Source organism: Paroedura picta, chromosome 3 (assembly GCF_049243985.1).
Source record: "Paroedura picta isolate Pp20150507F chromosome 3, Ppicta_v3.0, whole genome shotgun sequence".
Lineage (NCBI taxonomy): Eukaryota > Metazoa > Chordata > Lepidosauria > Squamata > Gekkonidae > Paroedura > Paroedura picta.
This window is the reverse complement of record NC_135371.1, coordinates 81,877,272-81,904,677: the sequence shown is the minus strand read 5'-3', so window position 1 is coordinate 81,904,677 and position 27,406 is coordinate 81,877,272. Positions and strand designations below refer to the sequence as shown.

General features: G+C 46.2%; 1 protein-coding gene across 1 annotated transcript in view; it reads left to right on the top strand.

Annotated features, from left to right (window-relative positions):
* Positions 1–27,406, top strand: part of NDST1 (N-deacetylase and N-sulfotransferase 1) — a 48,817-nt gene that overhangs the window by 9,363 nt on the left and 12,048 nt on the right. Inside the window, exons 3-13 of the mRNA XM_077326572.1 lie at positions 1,674–1,761; positions 6,089–6,243; positions 7,262–7,447; positions 9,190–9,318; positions 11,050–11,232; positions 18,257–18,353; positions 19,037–19,160; positions 20,815–20,989; positions 21,159–21,329; positions 23,359–23,468; positions 25,279–25,381. Of these exons, the coding sequence (XP_077182687.1) occupies positions 1,674–1,761; positions 6,089–6,243; positions 7,262–7,447; positions 9,190–9,318; positions 11,050–11,232; positions 18,257–18,353; positions 19,037–19,160; positions 20,815–20,989; positions 21,159–21,329; positions 23,359–23,468; positions 25,279–25,381 (1,521 nt within the window). The remainder of the gene's footprint in view (positions 1–1,673; positions 1,762–6,088; positions 6,244–7,261; positions 7,448–9,189; positions 9,319–11,049; positions 11,233–18,256; positions 18,354–19,036; positions 19,161–20,814; positions 20,990–21,158; positions 21,330–23,358; positions 23,469–25,278; positions 25,382–27,406) is intronic.

The following is a 27,406-nucleotide window of genomic DNA, read 5'->3' as shown; positions in this document are numbered from 1 at the left end:
TTGATTGCAACTTGCCTCTATTAGCATTGCTATAAATAGCTGTACAAGCAGAATCGTACAGTTGAATTTCTTTATGGTTAAATTAGAACACGTACGATCTTGGATTAAGACTGAATCAGTACATATGTAATTTATTGTTGTATAAAATTTTTCTGTCTGCTCTGTAGCCTGCAAAAGCACAATTTTCTCTCATATTCTAAAGATAGAGGCATTTAACTGACATTTAAGAGCAAGAAATACTCAGTTTAACTTCTGTGTAATCCTGCTGTATGGTCATGCATGCATGTGCAAGGCAACAAACAATAACATTTGGCTACTTAAGCACCTATCTGCCTCCACTTTTAACCATAGTATATTTGTAAGGCAAACCATAGGTCAATGTGCAACAACCTACCTTAAGTGGGGATTGTTACTGAACCTGGTAGATAGTTGAGGCAGTTGGATGGTGTAATTAGTTAGGTGTCAGCTGTTCCTTGAACAAAGCCCCAAATCTCCCAAGGGAGCCATTGTGCAACGTTCAAACGGCTTCTGTGCCTGATGAAAAACTGTGTGCTAAAGCTTGCTGCTTGCACACGTTCTCTTCGTGTGCCCATCTTGTCAGTGCCTCATATTTATCTAATTGGGTAATATAGTCAATAGAGTTTCTCTTCACACAAATCATCCTAGGTGCTCAGTATCAGGAAAGGAAATGTATGTCTCCTGATATGTTGGATTACTGGCTGACAGCAGTCTTCATTGTTTGTCTGGGAGGCTACAAGATGCTGGGGTGGGATTTACTTCCCCAGCTATGCAATTTTGTGACTCTATACTCTAGACATGGGGAGCTTTTGCAGTGTTGTTTCTTCCTATATCATGAGGAGGAACTGCATCCAGAGCTTCTGTCTTCAGAGTTTCCTCCTGTTACTCAGGGATGTGGGCTGGAGCCGTGCTGCAGCTGCGCCCATGGCACTATTGTAACATGAGAAGAGGATCTATGGTGTCCTCCATACTGACTCTCTCACACTGTGTGTGTGCGTGCATGCATGACTGTTCCTGAATTCATGGGATGCTGGTTAGCTTTTCATTCATCCATTTTTAATTGTTCTGGACATAGAATGGTGGGCAGTCTGCCTTATAGAATACAGGAATGCACGCTGTTGTCAGAATGATTACAAGGGGCTACAACCAGGGGCCAATGCTGGACTTGGAAATGGGATTGTGCAGTCCAGTGAACTGCATTGCCAAGCTGCAGAAGTGTGTGGTGCACCCAAAGGAATTCACCTTAGGTTTCTGAAGCCCCTGGGTTTGCTGTTAAACTTCCCTTTTGTTGTACAAACACAGGGCATTATGAAACAGATTCTCAGGAATTATCTGCTCTTTCTTTTTCTTCTTTCTTTCTAAGAACAAGTCTAAATAAACTGTGTGTAACTTCTCTCTCTCTTTTTTGGAGAGTGGTGGTGGTAAATAAAGAGATTATTAGGCACACTGATGCCCAAAATACCCAGTGAACAGTAGGAAACAAATTAGGTCAGCATCAGCAGTAGTTTAAGGCCATTTGCTGCCTTATTTGCACACTGAAAAACAACACTGTAGTGCAAGAAATTAATTTGAAAGCTGTGTGGCCAACTGTGGAATGGACATATGTGGTGGGCTGCATATTTTATGATTTAAAACAACATTTTCCCAAACTGCAGGCTTTATTTGACACCCAGAATGAACTGCGCAGCCACATCCCAAATTTCACCTTCAATCTGGGTTACTCAGGGAAATTCTTCCATACAGGTAAGGAAGGGAATTTGTTGCCTTCCTGTGCTTTGAATGTGATTTCAGATTTTGTTTGCAGTTACTGAAGGCAGAACTAGATTTGACGTGGGGGATCAATAATTAGGATCTCATGCTGTTTTTTAAAAGGCTAAAAGTAGCCTGCGGAGGGTGGGGGGAGAGACCATCCCTTCTGATGGTATTAGGACATTGGAAAAGGGAAGCTGGGTCCTTCTCCTTTGCTATACTCCCCTCTCTTTCTGGTGCTGCAGCTGGACTGTATGGGAAACACTGAAGTGATCAATATCTGCGATATCTGCGACTGCGATCAGGGCCAACCTCCCACAGATACATAACTCACACACACAAAGACAGAACCGGGGTTCAACAATCAACCCCAGCCAAACCATAGAACTAAGAATTGAACCAACAGTGTCCATAGAGCTCATAATTTGAAAGCAAATTCTTTCAAATTCCTAGCAAAACTGAGGAAGGAGAAAAAGCAGGGGCCTTGATAGGGTCAGGGATCCCAATAATAAGTGGCAAAGGCAGGGACATCAAACCAAGGGGGCCGAAAACCAACCATACTCGAGCCCCCTCCAGACTCCACCCCATCCCTCGTGACACTAGGGTGGAGGCAAAGGTAAACAACTCGCCTCTGACACTGGTGCTGTGCAACGCCAGGTCAATAAACAACAAAACCTCTATGCTGCAAAACCACTTTGTAGAGCAAAGAGCGGACCTGGCGTGCGTGACAGAAACCTGGATCAGGGAGGGGGAAACGGTTGCCCTCAAAGATCTAGTCCCTGCTGGGTTTTCTGTCCTCCACCAGTCCCGGACAGCAGGGCGGGGAGGAGGGGTGGCAATCCTAACCCGAGAGGCTTTCTCCTTTAGAACCCTTCCTGCACCGTCAATACCAGGCATTGAATGTGTTGGCCTCAGATGGGGATCAACCGAGAGCGTGGCCATCTGGCTAGTATACCGCGCGCCCAATGTACCGCCAGATGCCCTGCCTGCCCTACTAGAGGTGGTGGCGGCCTGGACGCTACAGTTCTCCAGTCTACTAGTCCTGGGGGACTTTAACGTCCATGCTGAGCTACTGTCCTCTAGAACTGGACAGGACCTAGTGTCATCCATGGCAACACTAGGGCTCTCGCAATTTGTTGTTGGCCCCACCCATCAAGCAGGTCACACCCTGGATCTTATTTTCGGTGCAGGTTTGGATGTGGATCTGGTCACAACAGCCGTGCCATGGTCAGACCACTATGCTCTAAAGGCTCGCCTAAGGCTCCCACCACCTCCTCAGTTGGGCGCCAAGCAAATTTTAGCTCGCCCACGGAGACTTATGGATCCAATAGGATTCCGGAATGCTCTGCGGGAACCAATGCCTCCCGGCACTTCTCTCAATGGCCTGGTCAGTGACTGGCATAACAGACTGCTGACTGCCATTGATGAGATAGCTCCCCGACGCCCTTTCCAGCCCCATCTCAAGCGAGCTCCCTGGTACACCGAGGAGCTTTGCGACAAGAAACGGGAACCGAGACGGCTAGAGCGAGTTTGGAGGAAGACTCGTGACGAAGCCTCGAGAACATCTTATAGAATGCAGATGAAAGCCTATGAGATGCCGGTGAAGTCAGTAAAACGCAATTTTTACTCGGCTACCATCGCATCTGCAGACTCACGCCCAGCTCAATTGTTTAAGGTAGTTCGATCCCTCACTGCCCTGATTGAAGGGCAACAAAACAGTAGCCAATTGGACATCAGCTGTGAGGCATTCGCGAGTCATTTTGCGGACAAAATCTCGACACTCCGCCACGACCTCCTTCCAACCTTAGATACAAAAAGTGAACTAGAGGCCCCTTGGCCGTCTTTGGAGAAAACTATGAGTAACTTCAGATGACTCACGCTGACCGAAGTGGACAGGATTCTAGCGACCAACTACATGCCCACTAGATCCTTGCCCATCCTGGCTCTTGAAAACAGTTGGCATAAAGATAATGGGCCCCCTCCGGGAGATAATCAACCTATCTCTCACAACAGGAGAATTCCCGGAGGGTTTGAAAGAGGCTGTGGTACGTCCACTGTTGAAAAAAACATCTCTAAACCCACAAGAGCCTAACAACTACAGGCCCGTCTCGCACTTAGCGTTTCTGGGCAAGATGATAGAAAGGGCAGTCGCAAACCAACTGACAGAATACCTGGAAGAAGCTTCGGTCCTAGACCCATCCCAGTCAGGCTTCCGGCCTGGCCATGGGGTAGAGACAGCGCTAGTCACCCTGACGGACGACCTCCGTCGCCAGTTGGATCGAGGCGGGTCGGCACTGCTGATATTATTAGACCTCTCAGCAGCGTTCGACACAGTCGATCACAAGCTTCTAGCTCACCGCCTCATCGATGTTGGAATACAAGGGACAGCCCTTCAGTGGCTGATCTCCTTCCTCCAGGATCGTGGACAGAGGGTTGCAATAGGAGAGAAAACATCAGGCCGCCGGCAACTTACTTGTGGAGTCCCACAAGGAGGAGTCCTCTCTCCTATCCTATTCAACATCTTTATGCGCCCTCTCGCACAGCTGATACGGAAGTTTGGGCTGGGTTGCCATCAATATGCAGATGACACCGAGCTCTTCCTCCTGATGGATGGCCGCCCTGACTCTCCCCCAGAAGCATTAGCCAGCTGCCTGGAAGCAGTGACGAGATGGCTGAAGCAGAGTCGTCTGAAGCTCAATCCTTCTAAGACCGAGGTCCTGTGGCTAGGTAGGAAGGGCCCATGCGAGGAAGCGCGCATGCCTACAATGGATGGCGTGCAGCTCTCTACGGCTCACTCCGCCAGGAACCTAGGCGTGATTCTAGACGCCTTCCTCACAATGGAGGCCCAGATCACAAAGGTAGCGCGGCTGGCATTCTACCATCTCCACCAAGCCAAACTACTAGCGCCCTACGTGGCCCCGGAACACCTAGCCACAGTGATCCATGCGACGGTCACCTCTAGACTGGACTTTTGTAACTTGCTCTACGCAGGCCTGCCCTTAGCCCTGACCCGGAAACTACAACTAGTTCAAAATGCAGCAGCCAGGATCCTCACGGCAACACTGTGGAGGTCCCATATCCGGCCTATTCTCCATTAGCTGCAATGGTTACCAGTTTGAATTCCGGATCAGACTAAAGGTTCTGGTAATTACCTTCAAGGCCATTCGTGGTCAGGGTCCAGTGTATCTGAGGGACCGCCTCCCCGCCTATGCCCCCAAAAGAGCTCTACGCTCTACTGCCTCCAGTCAGCTAAGGATCCCTGACCCTAAAGAAGTCCGCCTGGTCTCGAACAGGGCCAGAGCATTCTCTGTTCTGGCCCCTACCTGGTGGAACGAGCTCCCAGAGGAGATTAGGGCCCTGACTGAGCTTAAACAGTTCCGCAGGGCCTGCAAAAAGGAGCTCCTCCATCAGGCATTCGGCCGAGACCAGACGTAATCTACAGCGACCAAGGGCCCCTGGTCGCCACCCCCCTCAGAATCCCATCAACAAGCCCTGGACCTGTTTGTATTACAATTGTTTACTGTTATACTGTGTTGTGTTTGGTTGCAATTGTTGGTTATCGATGTACATGTTCTACAGACTGTTTTATGTATGGTTCTCTGTTATAATGTAAACCGCCCTGAGCCTCCGGGGAGGGCGGTATAGAAGTATGATTTTATCTCTCTATCTCTCTATCTCTCTATCTCTCTATATCTCTCTCTCTCTCTCTCTCTCTCTCTCTCTCTCTCTCTCTCTCTCTATCTATCTATCTATCTATCTATCTATCTATCTATCTATCTATCTATCTATCTATCTATCTATCTATCTATCTATCTATCTATCTATCTATCTATCTATCTATCTATCTATCTATCTATCTATCTATCTATCTATCTATCTATCTATCTATCTATCTATCTATCTATCTATCTATCTATCTATCTATCTATCTATCTATCTATCTATCTATCTATCTATCTATCTATCTATCTATCTATCTATCTATCTATCTATCTATCTATCTATCTATCTATCTATCTATCTATCTATCTATCTATCTATCTATCTATCTATCTATCTATCTATCTATCTATCTAACTTCTGCCAGACTAATAGATCATGGTGGGAAGAATTTGAGATGGGGGAAGGTGATCATGGGTCTTTTGGGGGGGAGGGGGCATTCTAATATCTGCTGGGTATATAAGTCATTAAGCTGCAACTGGTGATGATATGGTAAAATGTAATCTACATTTTTGGGGTGGTTTGAGTCTGTGAGGGGGGTGCTGTTCCTTTTCATGTCTTCAGCCTCTTATTAGTGATGTTGATGCTTTGGGCCTGGCAGGTACAGATGCAGAAGACGAGGGAGACGACCTGCTGCTCTCATATGTGAAGGAGTTCTGGTGGTTCCCCCACATGTGGAGCCACATGCAGCCTCACCTTTTCCATAACCAGTCTGTGCTGGCTGAGCAAATGACCATGAACAAGAAATTTGCTGTTGTGAGTAAGATACTGTTGGGAGCAGAGCAGTATGGTGGGCAAAATAGTAATGAAGGTAGTCCTCTAGTCTTGATGGCCACCAGTTAACCATCCCACACCTGGCATCCTCCCCAGAAACTGTGGCTTGGATCCTGAGCTTTGCTTTCTCTTGCACTGTGCCCTTCTGTATTGTGAAAATAGTCCTCCATTGCAGAGGAATCTGAAAAGCACCTGGTGACTGAGGGATATGTTCCGAGTGGAGGACTGCCTCTGCACTAGGCAGCAGCATTTAGGATCCAAGCCTGTCTTACTGAATCAGCTTAGCACAAAGTTTCTCAAACGGCCTCCAGTGACTGTACAGGTTGCTCAGCATTGTAAAACTAGAGACGGAGTATTCCATTATCTCAGTAGTCACACAGAGTAAAAGCAGTATTCTCATGGAACTGGGACTTCTGCATGTCACCTGGCTCCAGGTTACTAGTATTTAAGAACATTGAAGACCTCTATCCCTTGTTGTGTCAGCTACTTCCAACTTCTGTGTTGATATGCTAACCTCTTTTGCTTGAGTTTTTGAAATACTTAGTTTCATATTATCCTTGCAGTCCAGTAACGTGACAATTAGCCCCCCAATACATTTAGTCTAGTTCATAGGCCTTTTGTTAAGATGGCTGCATTGTTTGTAGGAAGAGGGAGTTTGAAAACTATTTATTTGCTATTACAAGTACAATAAAAGACAAGCCTAGAAAAAATCACAGAAGCTAATCCTTAAAAACAGAACAATTTGGCATGTTTATTTGATGACTGTTCCATAGGGACTTTAAGATATGTAAGTCATGGATTTAGCAAATAGGTTGTTTCCCCCAAAGGATAGCTGTTTAGGTACAACTCGGAGAGTCTTTTTGGCTATAAAGCATAGCAGAAGTGTGTTTGTAAGTTTTTAAACAAATTGAGTCCAGAGTGTTTGTCATTTATCCATCTTTAGATAAAAGGCGGCATAAAAATATGATAGACAGAAATGTGTCACCTTCTCTCCTCTTAGGAGCATGGCATCCCCACTGACATGGGATATGCTGTGGCACCCCATCATTCAGGTGTGTATCCAGTCCATGTGCAACTATATGAAGCATGGAAGCAGGTGTGGGGGATAAGAGTCACAAGCACCGAAGAGTATCCTCACCTCAAGCCAGCCCGCTACCGACGCGGCTTCATCCACAATGGAATCATGGTAAGTAGAAAAGCTATCAATTTATTTACAAGTTAACTTATTTTTTATCCCCCTGGTTGGGGACCATCCAAATCTGCTAATATTTCAGCTTGGAAGATAACCAGTGGCTACATGCCATTATTTAAAGTCTGGTTGCCAGAGCTTAAATGCAAGGTGTCACTTCTCTGGTTATCCAGTAGGATTTTAAATTGTGGTTGTATGACTCCAGAACGATATTGAGTAGGATTAATACAGATGTAGAGAACAGTTAGAGACTGCTTTTGCATCCTGTGGTTCTACCTTCAAAGAAATGGGAAGATAGTCATTTTTTAAGGAAAGGAAATGGAAAATAATTCCTATCACCAATTCCTATCAGCAACACCCACAGTTACACTACTCTAAATTCACTAATATTTATATTCAACTATAATTCAAACAATGTCTTAAAGATCTGTCTACCTCACAACAAGCCTTTGAGGCAGACTGGGATGAGAAATAGTAGTTACATTCAAACTCAGAAGTTGTTATAAACCTTGGTCTGTAAACAAACCATAGTTAGTTGTGATGTCTGAATACTAGACCATCTATGGGCATCAAATGAGGATTTCAAGCTTTGTTCTATTAACCACAGTTTACCAATTGTGCTATGTTACAATATGTTTGGATTCACAAATTATAGTTTAAGTTAATACTATCTGGCCATAGAGGTAAAATGTCCATATAATGCCATTGAAGGAAAATGTCCTTTTTTTGAGAAGGGGCAGTGAACTGGGATTGTTTTCTTTTTTAATGAGTAGGTAGATTGACCAACACGTGTTGTGCCCTTAATCCTAATAAATGAATGTTGCTAGTGACTTCCCCACAGTTTGTAGCTATAGCAGAACCCTGGTTTTTCTGGTTTCTAGTCATTGCAACACCACAGGTTTGTAATGTGAAGAAGTAGCATATTAATATTTCCTCTGAGACTGAATCTAGCTAGATGTTTATGCTGGTTCTTAGATTAGGTCAGTGAGAAGAATAAGGCTGTGCTTTGAATGGTACCAATAATTTAGCAGTATAAAAAATAAACTAGAAGCACAAGAGAAGGGTCAGTTAGTTGTAGAATCTGATAGAGAAGTATGCATACAGTTAAAAAAGTAATAGAAACCTTGCATAACAGAGAACGTCAGCAGAAGCAAGAAAGGCGCTTCAGGGGGAAAAATAACTATGGTTCTCAGACAGGTGGCTGCAAATATCTGGTAGTTTATTTACTTTCAAATTTATAACCTGCCCACTCAGTTTCAAAGGTCTCCAGGCAACCCACTGTTTATTTTAAAAATCATCATACTGCTTGTGTCTAAAACAAAAATCAATCATCTCAATAAAGCTCAGTTTTAAAAGGTTACTTGCAGCAGAAGCACCACAGCAGTTCCTCCCTAATGCCCAGCAGGTATAGTCAGTACTCTGTCAGGTCCTCTGATTTTAAAAGAAGGGGCTGATGGAAACCTGTTGCCTCTGTCATGTGGTGAAATTCCCTGATCTGTGCACTCTAGCAAGAGGTTTTTGGTGCTGGCTGTGCAGTCAACATGCAATGTCAAACAGCTGTTGGGAGGACATGGTGTGCACTGGCCAAACAATCTTGAGTGTGAAAATGGATCCCTTAGAAAGCTGATAACTTGGTATACGTGCTCAGAATTTATAAGGAGAACAGGAATGGTATGATTATCTTCTCTCTTAAATCTTATTACTGTATATTATATGTTTCCTTTCCCTTCCTTTGGCAGGTTCTCCCAAGGCAGACATGTGGCTTGTTCACACACACCATATTCTATAATGAATATCCTGGAGGCTCTAGTGAACTGGATAAGATCATCAATGGAGGAGAACTTTTCCTGACTGTGCTACTTAACCCCGTGAGTGCTGCCTGAAGGATAAATCTCTACATGTAGAGAGCCAGTCATCCTCTATAGTCCAGGGAAGGCATGTGATGGATGGCATGATTCCTCCCTCGCCCGACAGAAGTCTGCTTGACCTCAACCAGGGCCAGAGCCTTCTGTGTCATGGCCCCCACATGGTGGAATGAGCTCCCGGGGGACATCAGGGTCCTGGTGGAACTAAAACAGTTCCACAGGGCCTGCAAAAGGGAGCTCTTCTGCCAGGCATTTGGTTGAGGTTGACCGGAACCAACAATACCCACTGGGACCTCGAACCTCCCTCCTAGGAATCCATATACCAAACCTAAACCATGGACCTGTTGATTACTATCCTGTTAAACTGTTATCTTTGTCTTTGTTATTATTGTTACCATTGTTGCTTTTTAATTTATTGACAACACTGAATTCAATGTGAACCGCCCTGAGCCTCAGGGGAGGGTGGTATACAAATGTAATAAATAAATAAATGAAATGGGCAGAAATGTTGCTAATGGGGCTGTTTTTCCAAACTCTTCATTCACAGAGGGATCAAATGCCTAGTTCTGGCTTTTCCACATTTCTAGGCCCTTCTGTTCTCCCTGCTGACTTTGGCTTGCTCATGATCCATGCTCACAGCTTCCTGCCATGTTGCTATGATTTGAGATAAAATGTTGAATGATTGAGAAGTACTTGGTGTTTTAACTTGGGTCATATGCTCTTCCTCCTAGAGAGAGGCTACATGGGATGAGCCAGTTAGCCAGATTTAACTTCTATATACGTTTGACCACTGCCAGATTAGCCAGAGCTCCAGAAGTGTTTTTGCTACATAGCAAGCCTGTCCCCTGTTTGTAACAGTTCAGGTTGCCTCTTTCGTTAAACTGCTCATAAGTATGTGTCTGCTATGATACACCACATTTTTCCTCTCTGATTGTGTCATGTTGTTGGGGCAAAAGGTGTCAATTTATTAGAAGAGAATATGGATTTAGCTAAGGGATTTTCAAAGTAATTTCCATTTTTAGCTGTTTTTTTGGGGGGGCTAGTAAGGAGAAATAAGACTGGTAAAACTAAACACTGAGAAGTTGAATGGCAGGGGAATATCAGATTCGAGAGCAGATTTGGGGCATATGGTGAGAAATTTTGTTGTAGACAATGCATAATTAACTTCCAGAGTACATTGCCATAAGGCACCATCTTACATGACTTTAGAATATGATAACTCTCATCATGATAGCTCATGATAGCTTGTTCTTAGTTGCATAAAGGAAAAGGAAAGTATGGATGGTGAGTATCTTTTTGTTTTTAACCTAAGATGGAAATAATGGAAGATGGCAGATAAAAAAAATGGAACCTTCATATTCAGAGATAATTTACCTTTTATTTAGAGAAGAGCTGGTTTTTTGCCCCCCACTTTATCAGACATTGGAGACCAGTGGGGGTGTGCCCATTTCCCCCATGTGCAGTTTTGTGAGTTACCTTGGAACATCAGATCTGCTGATGATGGCAGTGGGGGTGGGACCTTGATCCAGCAACGCAGGGCTTGTGTTTTTCAGCTAGTTTGTGCATCACTGTAAAGTTCTTCAGGACCCACATCTCCTTATCTGGTTCAATGTTATAATTTAGTTTTTAGAGCATATTAATAGACATAGCCTTTTGTATGATGCTATTTTGCCTAAACCTGCCAATCAATTCCAGATTTTTTTGTCACCCTCTCTTTTTCCCTCTCCCCCTCAGATCAGTATCTTCATGACTCACCTTTCCAATTATGGCAATGACCGCCTGGGTTTGTACACCTTCCGACACCTGGTCCGTTTCCTCAACTCCTGGACTAACTTGAAATTGCAGACCCTGCCGCCTGTGCAACTGGCACAGAAGTATTTCCAGATATTCTCAGAGGAGAAAGACCCCCTATGGCAGGTGGGCTTAGCACAGCCAAACAACTCCAGTATTGTGTCCATTGTGTTATTCTACTGGGATTTTTAACAATTCTTTTGAAAACCAAAACCCACATTGTTGTGTTTTATGCTGATGTCCAGCATCCAACGCAGTTGTCATAGCAGTGAGCAGTCTCTTGGTGGCAAACATGAACAGCAAGAGTGGCTTAACAGTCTTAATGTAATAGTGCTAGACATTTCTGTTTTGGCTGGTTTCTGTTCTCCCTAGCTGCAGTTGACATCAACATGGGCTGCATGTCTAATCTGGTTGCTGGCTGTAGTAGGAATTTCTTTTAGTGGTGGCTAGATTTCTGTCCCATTGTTTGTTTGCTTTTGGAGAAGGCAGTGAACGCAATAAAGCTTGGGATGTGTGTTTTTCCTCTACTTTTAAGATGGAGAAACCCATGATTTAGACTGTGCAACAATCATAGAATACATGCATAACAGGTAAAGTCCTTTTTCTCTCAGGTGTAGATGGATATAGGTTGTTCCGGCTTTCAAATAAGCTCAATAAAATGAAAATAAATCACTGGTAGTCTTCAAACAAAGGTTGGATACACACTTTTCTTGGATGCTTTAGGATGCCTTGGGCTGATTCTGTGTTGAGCAGGGGGTTGGACTAGATGGCCTGTGTGGCCCCTTTCAACAGGATATTAACAGCCAAACATTCATTCATTCATTCATTCATTCATTCATTCATTCATTCATTCATTCATTCATTCATTCATTCATTCATTCATTTGGATTTCTATGCCGCCCATTCCTTGTAGCTCTGGGCGGTTTACATTGAACATTGAATAACTCTTACATGGAACATTAGTCTGCAATATTGAGCAACCTTCAATAAAATATTGTAACAGTTCAACAGTAATACAATATGACATTGGGAGGTCAATTATTTCAATCACAGGAGGTGTCTGGGGGGATCAGTAGATGTTCTGAGTCAGTCGGCCTCAACTGAATGCCTGCTGGAGGAGCTCCCTTTTGCATGCCCTGCGGAACTGTGGAAGGTCAGGTAGGGCTCTGACCTCAGGGAGCTCATTCCACCAGGTGGGGGCTAGAACCAAGAAGGCTCTGGCCCTTGTTGAGGTCCGGCACGCTTCTTTGGGGCCAGGGATCTGCAGCCAGTTGGAGGTGGTGGAGTGTAAGGCTCTTTTGGAGGTATAGGTAGGGAGGCGGTCTCTCAAATACACTGGGCCCAAACCACATATGGCCTTAAAGGTGATTACTAGAACCTTAAGCTTAATCTGGAATTCAGCTGGGAGCCAGCCAAGTTGCTGTAGTACTGGCCGGATGTGGGATCTCCATGGTGTTTTAGTGAGAATCCTGGACGCAGTATTCTGCACCAGCTGTAGTTTCCGGATCAAGGATAAGGGTAGGCCTGCGTAGAGCGAGTTGCAGAAGTCCAGCCTAGAGGTGACCGTCGCATGGATCACTGTGGCTAGGTGCTCTGGGTCCAGGTAGGGCGCTAGTAGCTTGGTTTGGCGGAGGTAGTAGAATGTCAGCCGTTGCTACCCTTGTGACCTGGGCTTCCATTGTGAGGGAAGCATCCAGGATCACACCCTGGCGGAGTGTGTTGCTATGAGCCACACACCATCCAGGCTGGGCAGACGCACTTCCTCCCATGGTCCCTTCTTACCCAACCACAGGACCTCCGTCTTTGTGGGGTTGAGCTTCAGGCGACTCTGCTTGATCCATTTTGTCACTGCTTCCAGACATCTGGCGGGGGGGGGGGGAATCAGGGCAGTCATCCATTAGGAGGAAGAGCTGGGTGTCATCCGCATATTGGTGGCAACCCAGCCCAAACCTCCGCACCAGCTGAGCCAGAGGATGCATAAAGATATTAAATAGGATAGGAGAGAGGACTGCTCCTTGTGGGACTCCACATGTGAGCTGGTGTCGGTTAGATACTCTCTCTCCTATCACTACCCTCTGTCCGCTGCCCCAGAGGAAGGAATTCAGCCATCTAAGGGCAGTTCCTCGTATTCACGGCAGCGGGCCGTGGCTCCCTCTCCCTACCCCCACCCCACAGCGAGAAGTTCGCCAGGCTGCGAGCAAAGCGGCCAATTAGCTTGCAGCCCAGCAATCTTCTTGCTGCAGGAGGGTGGGAGAGGGAAGCTCGACCGCCGGCATGCCGGCGGTGCATGTGCACATGCGCGGACCCACCACACATTGTGGGAGCGCAAATGCGCATGCATGGCAGTTTCGCACATGCACACATGCATGAAAATTGCTGCGCGTGCGTGTTTGCGCCACCACCATGCGCATCCCTTGGCCACAGGCGGACCGCCGATCTACTGTGTCAAACGCTGTTGACAGGTCTAATAGTATGAGCAGTGCTGACCCGCCTCGGTCTATCTGGCATCGGACGTTGTCCGTCAGGGCATCTAGCACTGTCTCTACCTCATGGCCAGGCCGGAAGCCCGACTGAAATGGGTCAAGGGCTGAAGTTTCCTCCAGGTATGCTGATATTTGGTCCGCAGCAGCCCTTTCAACCAACTCCCCCAGAAACACTAGATGCGAAATGGGGCGATAGTTGTCAGGCTTCTGTAAGGCCAGAGATGGTTTCTTGAGCAATGGGCGTACCACTGCCTCTTTTAAACCCTCCGGGAATTTTCCTGTTGAGAGGGAGAGGTTAATTATTTCCCGGAGAGGTGCTCCGATTCTTATGTCTGTTGTTTTTAGCAGCCATGATGGGCATGGATCTAGTTCACTTTCTGTGTCCAAAGTTGAAGGAAGGTCATGGCTAAGTCTTGAGATTTTGTCTGCGAAGTGACTCACAAATGCCTCGCAGCTAATGTCCAATTGGCTATTATTTTGGCGCCCTTCATCGAGGGCGGTAAGAGATCGGACTATCCTGAATAATTGTGCTGGGCACAGACGCGATGTTAGTCAGGTAAAAGTTGCGTTTCACTGACTTCACCGCCATCTCATACACTCTTAACTGCTGTTCTAGATGTTCTTGATTCTTCATCACGAGTCTTCAAATTTGCTCTAGTCGTCTCAGTTCTCATTTCATTCTGCGTAGCTCCTCAGTATACCATGGGGCTCGCTTGAGGTGGGGACGGGAGCTATCTCATCAATGGCTGCCAGCATTCTGTCATACCAGTCGCTGACCAGTCCATCTAGAGAAGTGCCAGGAGGCATTGGGTCCCGCAGGGCATTCAGGAATCCAATTGGATCCATAAGTTTCTGTGGGTGAGCGAAAATGTGCTTGGCACCCAAGTGAGGGGGAGGTGTCAACCTGAGCCGGGCCTTCAGGGTATAGTGGCCCGACCATGGCACGGCAGTAGCTGTGACCGGATCCACGCACAGCCCCGCACCGAAAATCAGATCCAGGGTGTGGCCTGCCTGGTGGGTAGGGCCAACAACAAATCGCGAGAGCCCTAGCGTCGCCATGGCTGACACCAGATCCAGCCCATTACCAGAGGGCGGCAGTTCCCCATGGACATTATAGTCCCCCCGAATTAGTAGTCTAGGACAGTGGTCCCCAACCTTTTTATCACCAGGGACCGGTCAACACTTGACAATTTTACTTAGGCCCAGAGGGGGGGTAACATTTTGCCGAGGGATGTCGCCGCTGCCGCCTGAGCCTGCTGGGGGATGCTGCCAGCATCAGCTGCACAGTGCCACACCGAGGGGGAGTGCCACACCATCGTGGCCGCTGGAGAGCACCAAAGGTGAGCCGGCGGCAGAGTGGCAGGGCAGGCCCCGAGGCAGCAGCCGGGGAGGAGGACGAGGAGGAGCCGAGGCCCGGTACTGACTGATCCACTGACCGGTACCGGTCTCCAGACCGGGAGCTGGGGACCACTGGTCTAGGGAACTCTAATGTCCAGGCAGCTGCTGCCTCTAGCAGAGCTGGCAGGGCATCTGGAGGTGCATTGAGTACACGATACACCAGCCAGATGGCTGCGCTCTTGGTTGTGCCCCACCCTAGACCGACACACTCTTATTACTGGGATTTTCGGTGCAGGGAAAGCCCTGAAGGAGATGTTACTTCGGATCAGGATTGCCTGTATTTATACAATCTGTAAACAGCCCGTGGCGCCACGGGCGCCACGGACTGAATAAAAGAGTAAGGGGTAGTGGGGAGGAGTTAGGGCGGGACCGGTCCGGGATAAAAACTCGGAGGGGCCAATCAGGAGCCGCGAAGCGGCTCCTGATTGGCCCCTCCGAGTGTCAATCCCACCCCAAGCAGCCCAGGGAATATGGCGGAGCGGCCTCCAGCGTCGGCCGGCAGAAGGCTCCAGAGAGCCTCGGCTGGGGGGTGGTCCGGGAAGCCTTCTCTCGGCTGGCGGAGCGGCCTCGCAGCCCCTTCCCCGGGTCTCGGAGAGCATTTTAGAACTGTGCTGCCGCCTTAAAAACCTCTCCGAGACCCGGGGAAGCCGAGCCGCGCCTTCCCCGGGTCTCGGAGAGCATTTTAGAACTGTGCTGCCGCCTTAAAAACCTCTCCGAGACCCGGGGAAGCCGAGCCGCGCCTTCCCCGGGTCTCGGGGAGCATTTTAAAACTGTGCTGCCGCCTTAAAAACCTCTCCGAGACCCGGGGAAGCCGAGCCGCGCCTTCCCCGGGTCTCGGAGAGCATTTTAAAACTGTGCTGCCGCCTTAAAAACCTCTCCGAGACCCGGGGAAGCCGAGCCGCGCCTTCCCCGGGTCTCGGAGAGCATTTTAAAACTCTGCTGCCGCCTTAAAAACCTCTCCGAGACCCGGGGAAGGTGTGGATCGCCTTCCCCGGGGCTCGGAGACCTTCTTAAAACTGCGCTGCCACTTTAAAAAGCTCTTCGAGCCCTGGGGAGGGCGTGGATCAGCTTCCCCGGGCCTCGGAGACGTTCTTAAAACGGCTCTCTGCAAGGCAGCGTGACTCCAGCAACTTCTGATGAGGCATTTGACCAGATTGCCCACCAAGTAGCAGGGAGCTGTTGTCATTGTTCCTTATCTGTTCTGCAATCACCTCTTTAGCATTGCCTGCTTTCCCAGCTGCACACAAACACAGTGGATGCCAGAAAGAACAAGGTAAGAAGAGAATTGGGACAGGGATTTCTTTGTTTCCTTTGGCAAAAATAAAAATACAAAATACCCCCTAACCCAGTGAGGCATTTCCATGGGGTGAATGAGACACAGCAGCTGCTCTTTATGCCCTGTTAAGCTCAGTTAACACCAATATAGAGTTCGTGTTGAAGTACTGAATGACGAGTAGGACAACTTTCAATTTGATTAACAACACGTATCACTCATTGTTTGGATAAAAGGCAATTACCACGATATCTAATACAACAGTAGTTGCTTTTTTGTGGATTACTAAAGCTGTATAATGGAGCTACCCACATATGGCTTTGTGGATAGATCAAAGGGTGGGGGGAGCCTTGAAAATGGCTTGATAAGTACTGAAAATGTTTGTGGAATGTTGAGAACAATTCAGTGTCCATTAAAACAAAAAAGAGAGTGGAAAAATTTCCATATGAAGCCTCAGAAAGAATTCAACTTCCCTACCACCTTCATGATTCTTCATCACTATATATCTGATAATTACGTGGCTGGTACTTATGATAAGAAAGCCACCCACAAACCAGATGAAGATTTCTACTTATTAGGAGATTTCAATGTTTCAAAAACAGGCACAGTTTCATTATGTCATATTCCCCCCCCCCTTTAGTTAATTTTACAAGGCATATTCTCAGAAATTTTCAAGTCATACTCTTACATATAATGTGAAATTCAGCCTTCATACATAACAACCCCATAACAACCAGACTCAAACGTCAGGCCGCCGCCGCCAAAAGCCCAGGACTCCAGCAAGGACTGCAGGTAGTCCCCCCCCCCAATACCCACTCTCACTCCTGGGGGCTGCTAGCGCCCATTGCATTTCAGACTGCAATGGGCTATATTTCTAGTCATGTATAAATTCCATAACACATTCTGTTTCAGTAGCCCCCAACTATTTTTTTTTGGGGTGGCGGGTCAGATGCTTAGAAGGCAGATCTTCCTTCAGTTTGCAGTAGTGAGGCCAAACTCCTTTTGATTGTACATTAAGGCCTCAGCCACAGGCCTGGTGGAACAGCTGTAGCTTGCAGGCCCTGCGGAACTGGTTAAGGTTCCACAGGACTCTGGTCTCTCTCAGCAGAGCATTCACCAGGCCAGGGCCCAGGCTGAAAAGGCCCTGACCCTGGTTGAGGTCAGTCGCACCTCCCTAAGTCCAGGGATCTTGAGCAAGTTTTGGTCAGATTATCTTGAAGACCTTTGGGAGATGTAGTAGAAAAGGCGATCCCATAGGTATGCCGATCCCAGACCATTTAGGACAGCGGTTCTCAACTGCCCTCATGTCATGACCCCAAGTGCAGTGGCAGGGTCGGTGCGCACACATGTGTGGACGGCGTGCGCAGCTGCACAACAATCTGGCAGCAGCCAAATGTCATGGTTCCGCCGATTCCGCCGATTCTGCCTGCTGCCACCTGACACCGCCCCAAACCAGCAGCACCAACCCTCATATGTCCAGTTTTCTCAGAAGGTCGTCTCGTGGCAATCAGAGCTCTCTCTGCCCCATGGCCAGGCTGGAAGCTGTACTGGAATGGCTCAAATAAGATGAGAATTTTTAGAATCTATGCCTTACAAGGAGAGCTTGAGAGAGCTGGGTGAGTGTAACTTGGAGAAGAGGAGGACAAGGGGTGATATAGGTAGACTTCTTTACTGCAGCTTTAGAGGAAAGAATTAGGAGCAGTGGGTTAAAATATGGGAAAGGAAATTCCACTTAAATATTAGAAAGCATTTTCATAGGGTGTGGGCTATTCATAGATGGACTATGCTGCCTTGAAGGGGGGTGGAGTCTCCTTTTTAGGAGGAGATTAGATGAGATTAGCACCTGTCAGGAGTGTGTGTTTTTTAAGTCTCCGAGAAAGCTGGGGTTTAGACTGGATGGCCCTTTGTGGCCTCTTCCAGCTCTCTGTGATTCTGATTAGTTTGTGACTTGAAATACCCCTCTCATGTATTTGGTATCATCCCTTGCATGCTTCAGGATCCTTGTGAGGATAAACGCCACAAGGACATATGGTCCAAAGAGAAGACCTGTGATCGGTTCCCCAAGCTGCTAATCATTGGCCCTCAGAAGACAGGTATGGACCATTCTATGTGCTTTTGATGAACCCCTTCATTCATCCTGAACTTGTTGTTGGATATGAAGGGAATGTTGTCTGTCTCTCTGTTTAGGGTATCTACCTATTGGAGGAAAGGACAATTGTTTTGTCTTGGTTTTCACAGGCATTCAGTAATCCATTGGCCACATCCAATATCCATTAAGAAGGGTCCATAGTAAACCTGGAATAAGAGCTGATGTCTAGGATATTGCTACCCTTCCTATTTATGGTTAAGTAATAGAGGCAATAGAGGGGAAATATGAAACAGTGGATATAAATTGGCTTGTTGATACCTGACTAGAGCATTTAACTGGCTTGAAATAATTATGCTAAGCTCAAGTAGAGGATCAGATTTTTGTGGATGAGGGCAGAAAAATGGTGAACTTTCAGAGAGACCGTGTAGATCAGAGGCTGGGATGAACTGCTGCCGTTTATTGCAAATGGGGAGCAAGGTCTGGCAGGAGGGGGGAAGTGCAAGAGCACAGAAGAGATTTAATAATTCCTGGCAGCCTCTCAGGGATAAATATGCAAAGTTTGATATGCCTTAATCCTCTTGAGTTCTTGGAAGATCACATAGGCTGTCAGAAGTGTGGCAGACCAAAAGACAAATTTGTTCTCAATTTGGTGTATTTTCCCTCTCCTGCTTTCCCTTCTATACAAAGGTACCACAGCCCTCTATCTGTTCCTGGGGATGCATCCTGACCTGAGCAGCAACTACCCCAGCTCAGAGACCTTTGAGGAGATCCAGTTCTTCAATGGGCATAACTACCACAAGGGCATTGACTGGTAGGCTTTGTTTTTATTTTTTACACAGGTCCCACAGGTAGGAAGGGGGGAAGCAGTGCGTGTACAACATGTGGGGCTTGCAGATGAGTTTAGAAATAATTGTCGATGGCACTGTATCAAAAGCTGTTTTGCTGCTGGGTAATATTTCAGTGCATTTAGCTGCAGGTGCTAGGAAATACAAGAAAAGCCAAGCAGGGGGAAAGAAACTCCTTTTTTCCCCATGGCAGCAGTACTGAGCTGGAATAGCCAGGCTGCTCTCCCCCCACCCCTTGGTGTTCAGAGCACCCCAAGAAGTCTGTCACATAGAACTGGTTGGATATGTTTTGTCTGATCTCCAAACTGGGAGCAAACTTACTTGATGCTGTCTTTTAATCATATGTTGTTTTAATGGGCCTCAGCATGAGCAAATGAGAAAAAGTATGCATGTTGTGTCCAACATATGGATGACTAACAAGAGCAAACAGTTTGCTGTTTATCAGTTCCTGTGTATTTGCTGCATTGCTAGGACAGCAGTTGCCTTTCAGTAGTGTCAGGTAACATTTTTACTTGTTGACCTTCTTTTATACCCTGTGCTTTTCCCAATGAGACTCAAAGCAGCTTGTGTTGTTCTCCTCTCCTCCATTTTATCTGCATCTCAACCCCTGTGAGGTAGGCTAGGTTGAGAGCCTGAGACGGAACCAAGCAAGCTCCCATGGCGCGAGTTTTTCCAGATCCTAGCCCAGACACTGTGGCCACTATACCACACGAGCTGATCATAATTGATCTTCTCACTTTTTGCGTTCAATCACAACCCGTGATTTTTAAAGAAAGCAAAGTAGTGTTTGTTTTAATTTGAATTTTTAAAATTCTACTTGAGCAAAATGAATGTTGGAAAACTGACTAATAACCACAATGACCTTTTAAAAACAAAAGTTAAAAATACAATAAAACTACACTAGGTTAGTTAACCTGAAATAAACATACATCACAATAAACTAGTAGCAAATCCAGTGGGCCAGAATTATACACATGGACTCCCTGGAGAAGAGCCTAATGCTGGGAGCGATTGAGGGCAAAAGAAGAAGGGGACGACAGAGAATGAGGTGGCTGGATGGAGTCACTGAAGCAGTCGGTGCAAACTTAAATGGACTCCGGGGAATGGTAGAGGACAGGAAGGCCTGGAGGATCATTGTCCATGGGGTCACAATGGGTCGGACACGACTTCGTACTTAACAACAACAACAAAAAAAAAACAGTTTAACCGTAATAAAAGTAGTATTGTGGGATCTCAATGCTTGCCATGAAGGCATCGTGTAAACTGCAAGGAGGAGAGGCGTTCCAGGCATGTTGCATCCCAACCAAGAAGGTTCTGTAGTCACTACCTCAGTCATCTCAAGAAGAGGGCATGGTCATGTAAAAGGACCTCTGGGGGTTTTCTCAGTAAATGCTCTGGTTCATACAGAAGTACTGAGTTCTGTAATAACTGTGTACATGCACACTGGCTTTTGATAAGAGGTTTTAAAAAAAGAAATGCAGGATACTTCTGAGATAGAGATGGGTTATGATTTCCTGAATCGTTGAATCCAAACACAGATGTATCAATATGAAATGAAATACTAGCGGAATAGCAGAAACCTTCACCCATCTTTCTCTTTTCCCGCTGTCATCTCTTAAGGTACATGGAGTTCTTCCCCATCCCTTCCAACACCACTTCGGACTTCTATTTTGAGAAGAGTGCTAATTACTTTGACTCGGAAGTGGCGCCACGGCGGGCTGCCGCACTCCTTTCCAAGGCTAAAATAATCACCATTCTCATCAACCCAGCAGATCGTGCTTACTCCTGGTACCAGGTGAGCCTCCCTATTGTGTGGCCGTGAAGTCTGCCCCTTGAATCCTGCTGTGGTGTTGCATTTTAGACCTAGAAGTAAGATACTTTTTAATGTAAAGGAAATAGGTAGGCGACAGCTTCCAGTTGGTTTCTTTTCCTAGTTAATACATTCTAAACTGCTGTCTCAACAGCACCAGCGAGCACACGATGACCCAGTTGCCCTGAAGTACACCTTCCACGAGGTGATCACAGCTGGGAGCGAGGCCTCGCAGAAGCTCCGCACCTTACAGAACCGCTGCCTTGTACCAGGCTGGTATGCAACCCACGTTGAACGCTGGTTGAATAATTTCCATGCCAACCAGGTAGGAAGGGCAAAAGTGCTATATTAATCCTTCACAAACCAAATGTGAGAGAATTTGCCTTTCAGAGACAAAACCTGTGTGGTGGTAGACATTGTTAATACATGAGGCATTAACCATTGTTCTTAAGGATGAGATCCAGCTTGGTGTCATAGTTAAGAGCAGCGGCCTTTAATCTGGAGAACTTCCTCCACGTGTAGCTAGCTGGGTGAACTACTGAGTCATTTACCCTTTAGGGACACATGCAATGGAAATGATGCATGTATAGGACTGCAGCCTTGATCTGTTTATTTGGAAGTTGGTCTCATTGTGTCCCAGGAGACTTTGCATCTATGTAAGCAGAATTCTGACTGTTGAAGTGTTCAGACTGAAACTCAGTGACATAACATAAATCCCCCCCCTTTTTAGAAAGTTTACTGCTAAAAACACACACACATATATATTTTGCAAGTTCCCTAAGCTTTCTCATCCATCATCCTAAATGTGAAATATTCATTGTTTGCTTGAGGCTGCTGTAAAATTAAGTAATTTATATTCTTTGGTGCAGTAAAAGATTTGTGATCTGGCACATGATTACCCAGAAGAGTAAATTAACTGACATCAGTCAAAGGGCAAGTTTCTCTCACTTGTCCCCTGTATTCTGTGTCTTTGGGCATGCAAAAGATGTCTCCAGCCACACTAGATTTCTGGCAGTGGGTGTTGCCTGCAGACATCATCCTCATGCACCTCCTTCCCGACAGCCTACCTGGAGCTGCTGATAGCCAGTTTTTCCAGAGGGCTCTTGGCCTGCTGGCGGGCTTCTCTGCCTGCTGCAAATAATGGCTCTTAAGAGCTGCAGGAGGGAAATGGTCCCAACAGGCCATGGGAGCTATTGCCATGGGAATCCCAGTGGGATGGGTATGGTTGCTGCCAATCCCTTTTGGTGTCGGAACCAGGGCAGAACAATAAGCTCATGCTTCTGGGACATCTGATCCCCATGAATGCTCATAACAATGCTCTTATTCTAGGTATGTAAAATAAATTGTCTTGACAGTCTGACTCTCAGAGGGAAGGGGGGTACATACCTGCTTGGAGCGACTTGGTCAGGGCCCCCTCCTTCCCTCGCAAACATTCACACAAACATAGCCTCCCTTACCTGTTGGTTTCCCAATCTCCTCCTTGTATCTTCCCCCCTCCCTCACTCACAAACACAGGCACACAGAGACTCCCTCCCCTTCCTCCTTTCCATTTCCCCCTTTACCTGTTGTTTGCCCTCCTTTCAAGCAAACATGTGCACACACACAAACACTCTCCCTTGCCCCATCCTGCTTACCTGCTCCTGCATTGCTGCCTCGGCACCTGTGGGTTACGCAGCAGCTGCCTAGACCTCCAGGGCCGGCATGGCCGCTGTGAAGGCCTCAGGGGCGGGGCAGCCTCTGCCTTGGTGGCCGCAGGTTATGCAGCACTTGCTCAGGCCCCAGGAGCCAGTTGGCAGCTGTAAACATCTTGGGAGGTGGGGCAGCGTCTGCCTCAGTGCCCCACAGGTCAGGCAGCGGCTGCCCAGGCCAAAGCCTGGGGGGGGGCAACCACTGCCTCAGCCTCCGTGGGTCATGCAGCGGCTGCCCAGGCCCCAGGGTCCGGAGTGGCTGCTTGCTGGGCCCTCCTCATCTTCTAGCACACTTCATGGGTGGGACGTCTACTTTTTCATTTGATGAGGTGCGCCAGAAGATGTGTCTGACATAAAAAAAATGCATATGCATACTTAAAAAAAAAACTACTTGTCAGACTTGATCTATTGAGGAAGGAAGGCAGATATGGAAAGTTAGCTTCATGATATACTGAGCCTTGATATTGCCCGTTCCCTCCTGTTCCAGTGAGGAGAGGAGCAGTGGAAAGCTGGGTTATCAACAAGTTCTGCTATCATGTATAACTGAGGAGAGGAGATGGCTTTCAGTGGGTGCTTTGTACTTGTGACTGGTTTATTTGAAGCTTCAAGTTGAATTTAGTGAGCCAATTTCATAGGATTCCTGTGTGTGTGTGTTTATCTTTTCAGATTCTTGTTCTGGATGGCAAGCTGCTACGCACAGAACCAGCCAAGGTGATGGAAACAGTCCAGAAATTTCTCGGGGTAACAAACATCATAGACTACCACAAAACTCTAGCGTGAGTCCTTCCATCATTTCCCCTTGAGCTGCTTCAGTCCTTTTAATTTTTGTGGCTGTTCAAGTGGATAACTTCCCTCCCTCCCTCCCTCCCTCCACACACTTCTTCCAGCCCAGTGAATTTTCTTCCTGCTTATTTAGCTTTTACTTTGAGATGTAATCGTAGTCCTAGAATCTAGACTTCCTCCCCTGTTTGGGGTACAAATATAGTTCTGAGGCTTTTCTGTCCTGCCTGTCCAAGTACTATTATGGCTTTTCAGGATAGGAGAGAGCTAAATTCATTGTACACTGAAATCATAGGGCAATAATAGCATACTTAGTTCATAAAGTTATGTTACGTATAATTCAAACCATAATTAGGGCCAAAATGCATACAGCAATTCTTTTTCCCCTGTAAAGGTGTTTTGAGAGGGGCCAAGCTGGAAATCAAAAAAGGCAGCAAAGGGGAGCAGTTCACTTGCTTCTTGTTCTGTACTACAGATGCACACCAAGCAGTCCCGTTCTGAATAATTTCATATGTATGCAAGTTGTGGATTCCTATCAGTGTATGGGATGAAGGGTCATAATAATAATAATAATATAGCCTGACTTTCTCACGGAGACTCAAGGCAGATTACAAAGGGTGATGAAAACAATTCATTCAGACAACTGAGATCACTAATATAAACTGAATAATTCAGTATTGCTAGGACTAAAGAACTGGAAAACAATGCAAGCAAACAATAAACCTATCTGAGGCAACACAACAGTCATGTAGGCAAAGAGATGTCTAAACAGTGGTTTAAAGATTGCTACACTGTACTTGAAATGAAGGTTACAAAGGTAGAAGACATTGAATTCCAGTAATTTGGGGGAAGCAATGACCAGTGAAAGGGTTGATTGTTCCACTCTTCATGAGGGAAAGTGCCACCAACCCAGCAGACTTTGCATGTAATAACTTCCTGTAGCCTTAGAACTCACGGACACTTCCTTCTTTTAAATCCCTAGACTTCTTGACTTGTTTCTGAATAAAAAGCATGGACAAGGCGGGGAGGGGGAGAATGTGGCTGTGTGTTGATTGCTATTGCTCTGAATGTTGGCAGTTGTACATTTTGCTGCCTGCTGCAAAGCATCTTTTTTTCTTTCCTTTTTACAGATGTCAACTTAGTCTATCAGTTAGTTTTGGATGTATAACAATGTTACTATAAAATAGCTGATAGCTGGCTTGAAAAGAAAATGTGCAGTACTTGTAAATCTAGTGGCATTGAAAGCTTCAGAAGAAATACTTAAAAGGCAATTAAGTGATAAGTAATGTTTTTTTGAAAAATAAAAGCTGATTACACAGTATGTATCAATTTAGGGGAGGAGAAGCTTCTAAATTAAGTAGTTTAACCGCAGTCTCTGCTTTTGCTCTCAGCTCTTTGAGAAATCTCTATGAAATTAGTAGGATAGTCCAGAAAGACAAATGTTTAAAGCATGGGAATATCTTTCCTGCCATAGCAAAAAACAAAATCAGTACCAAGCTCTAACTTGTGATAGGTTTTGTAGCATTCTTTCAAATGTCTTTATACTTTTGTTCAATTGAACAAACATGGGTGAATGATAGGACTCATAACTCTGGTAAAATTGTGGTGATATTTTATTTTGTTTTTTGTCTCAGTTGTTCTCTAGCCCTGTTGCACTGGGTTATTGCCATGTATCACAATCCAACATAGCTTTAATTTCTGCATTTGTTATGTAACAGCAAATTGCCCTATTTTCTTTCTTTTTTTAAGGCCTCAGCGGGCAAGTGAGTTTGCTTGCTCATTTTTCTTTGGGTTTTTTCATTGCAGGTTTGATCCCAAGAAAGGATTCTGGTGCCAATTACTGGAAGGTGGAAAAACCAAGTGCTTGGGGAAAAGTAAAGGAAGGAAATATCCAGAGATGGATATAGATGTAAGTATAAGGAAAACTTCCAAGATCTCTTCCTGCTCATACTTTTTTGCAGATGTGAAGTTTGATTTAATTGAGTGACTGCTGGAGTCTGATTTCCACTGTTTTGTACAACATACACTCCATTCACATTTGACTATCAGCATGAGAATTGTGTTTCTGAGGTAATAGTACAGTGAGAGATATGAAAACCTTGTGAGCAGTAGGGAGGAGCTGTGTGGGCCATTCTTATCGGTTTCAAGAAGAAGAGGAAGAAGAAGAAGAAGAAGCTGGTTCTTATATGCCACTTTTCTCTACCCAAAGGAGTCTCAAAGCGGCTTACAGTCACCTTCCCTTTCCTCACCCCACATCAGACACCCTGTGGAGTAGAGGAGGCTGAGAGAGCCCTGATATCACTGCTTGATCAGAACAGCTTTATCAGTGCTGTGGTGAGCCCAAGTTCACCCAGCTGGCTTCCAAAGCACACAAAAGAGTGGCAAGACTTAAAGTTGTGCTGTGGGTAAAAGCCTTGGATGCTCCAGACTCTTGTGGGGAAAACTGGACCTCACAAGGACTCATTTGGTGACTTCAGCTTAGTTATCGGAGCCACGCTCTCACGCTTCCGCCCCAAGGATGGTATTGGAATCACCCCTGAAAAAGGCTAAAAAGAGGGCCAAATGCCCACAAAGAGCCAGCCCAACCCAATACCATCATCTGGATGTTGCTCAAGCTTCTCTTGGAACAGACGATCCCCTTAGCCACAGTCTTGCTCCCTGGCTCAGAATAGTCAGTCTTTCCATCATCTGTCCTTACTGTCAGTCTTTACTAGGAGTTGAGATCTGAATGGTAAAGGGTCTAGAGTTCAATGCGTCAGAACCTCATCCATCTGACCCTATAATGAATGTTCTTTGCACTCCTGGCTCAGATCCTGTGGTACTTCCTTTAGTACAGGGGACATAGCATTGGCCATCTGGGCTAAATCAGCCTCAGCTCCAGTTATCATCAAAGAAACTAGAAAAACTCTGCGGAATCAAGGAAGAAGGCTGTGACTTTATTTTCAGACATCCTCAAGTGCATAGTATCAGAGGCCCTCCCAGCCAGGGAAGAAGAGCTGGGAGCCATACATCTCCCCCTCAATAAGGAGGGCAGATGACTAGACTTGCTGGGGAAGAAAATTATTATTATTATTATTATTATTATTATTATTATTATTATTATTATTATTATTATTATTATTATTATTATTATTATTATTATTAAACTTTTATACTGCCGTTTCCTTAGGTTCACTGTGGTTTACATGACAAAAATTACAATAAAACCCATAGTTAAAACCATTAAAACCAATTCAGACTATCAATGTTAGGCAACAGGCAAGCACTAACTAATCCGACTAACCCCCCCAAACCACCCCACGTTAGCCAGGGGACATCAGGTTGCTAATATGGGAGTGAGGCAATCAGATCATTCAGATGAACCCAGGGAGCCCAGATCTAATGTCGGGACCGCCCGCCCTGGCCTTAACCATATGCCTGGTGGAAGAGCTCCGTCTTGCAGGCCCTGCGGAAAGTTGTTAACTCCGGCAGGCCCCTTAGCTCTTCCAGGAGCTCAATCGACCAGGTTGGGGCCAGGGCCGAAAAAGCCCTGGCCCAGGTCAAGGCCAGGCGAACATCCCGAGGGCCTGGAACCACCAGTAGGTTTGCGCCCGCAGAGCGAAGGGCCCTGTGGGGGGCATAAGCAACCAAGCGGTCCCGTAGGTAGGCAGGACCCAGGCCACGTGTAGCCTTAAAGGTTAAGAACAAAACCTTGAAATTGATCCGGGAACAAATTGGTAACCAGTGCTGATGTCGGAGTACCAGCTGAATGTGGGCCCTCCAAGGTGTTCTAGTGAGGACCCTAGCAGCCGCATTCTGTACTAATTGTAAGTTCCGGGTCAAAGACAAGGGCAGGCCCACGTAGAGCGAGTTACAGTGGTCTAGTCTGGAGGTGACCATTGCATGGATCACTGTGGCTAAGTGATCTGAGGACAGGTAGGGCGCTAGTAGTCTG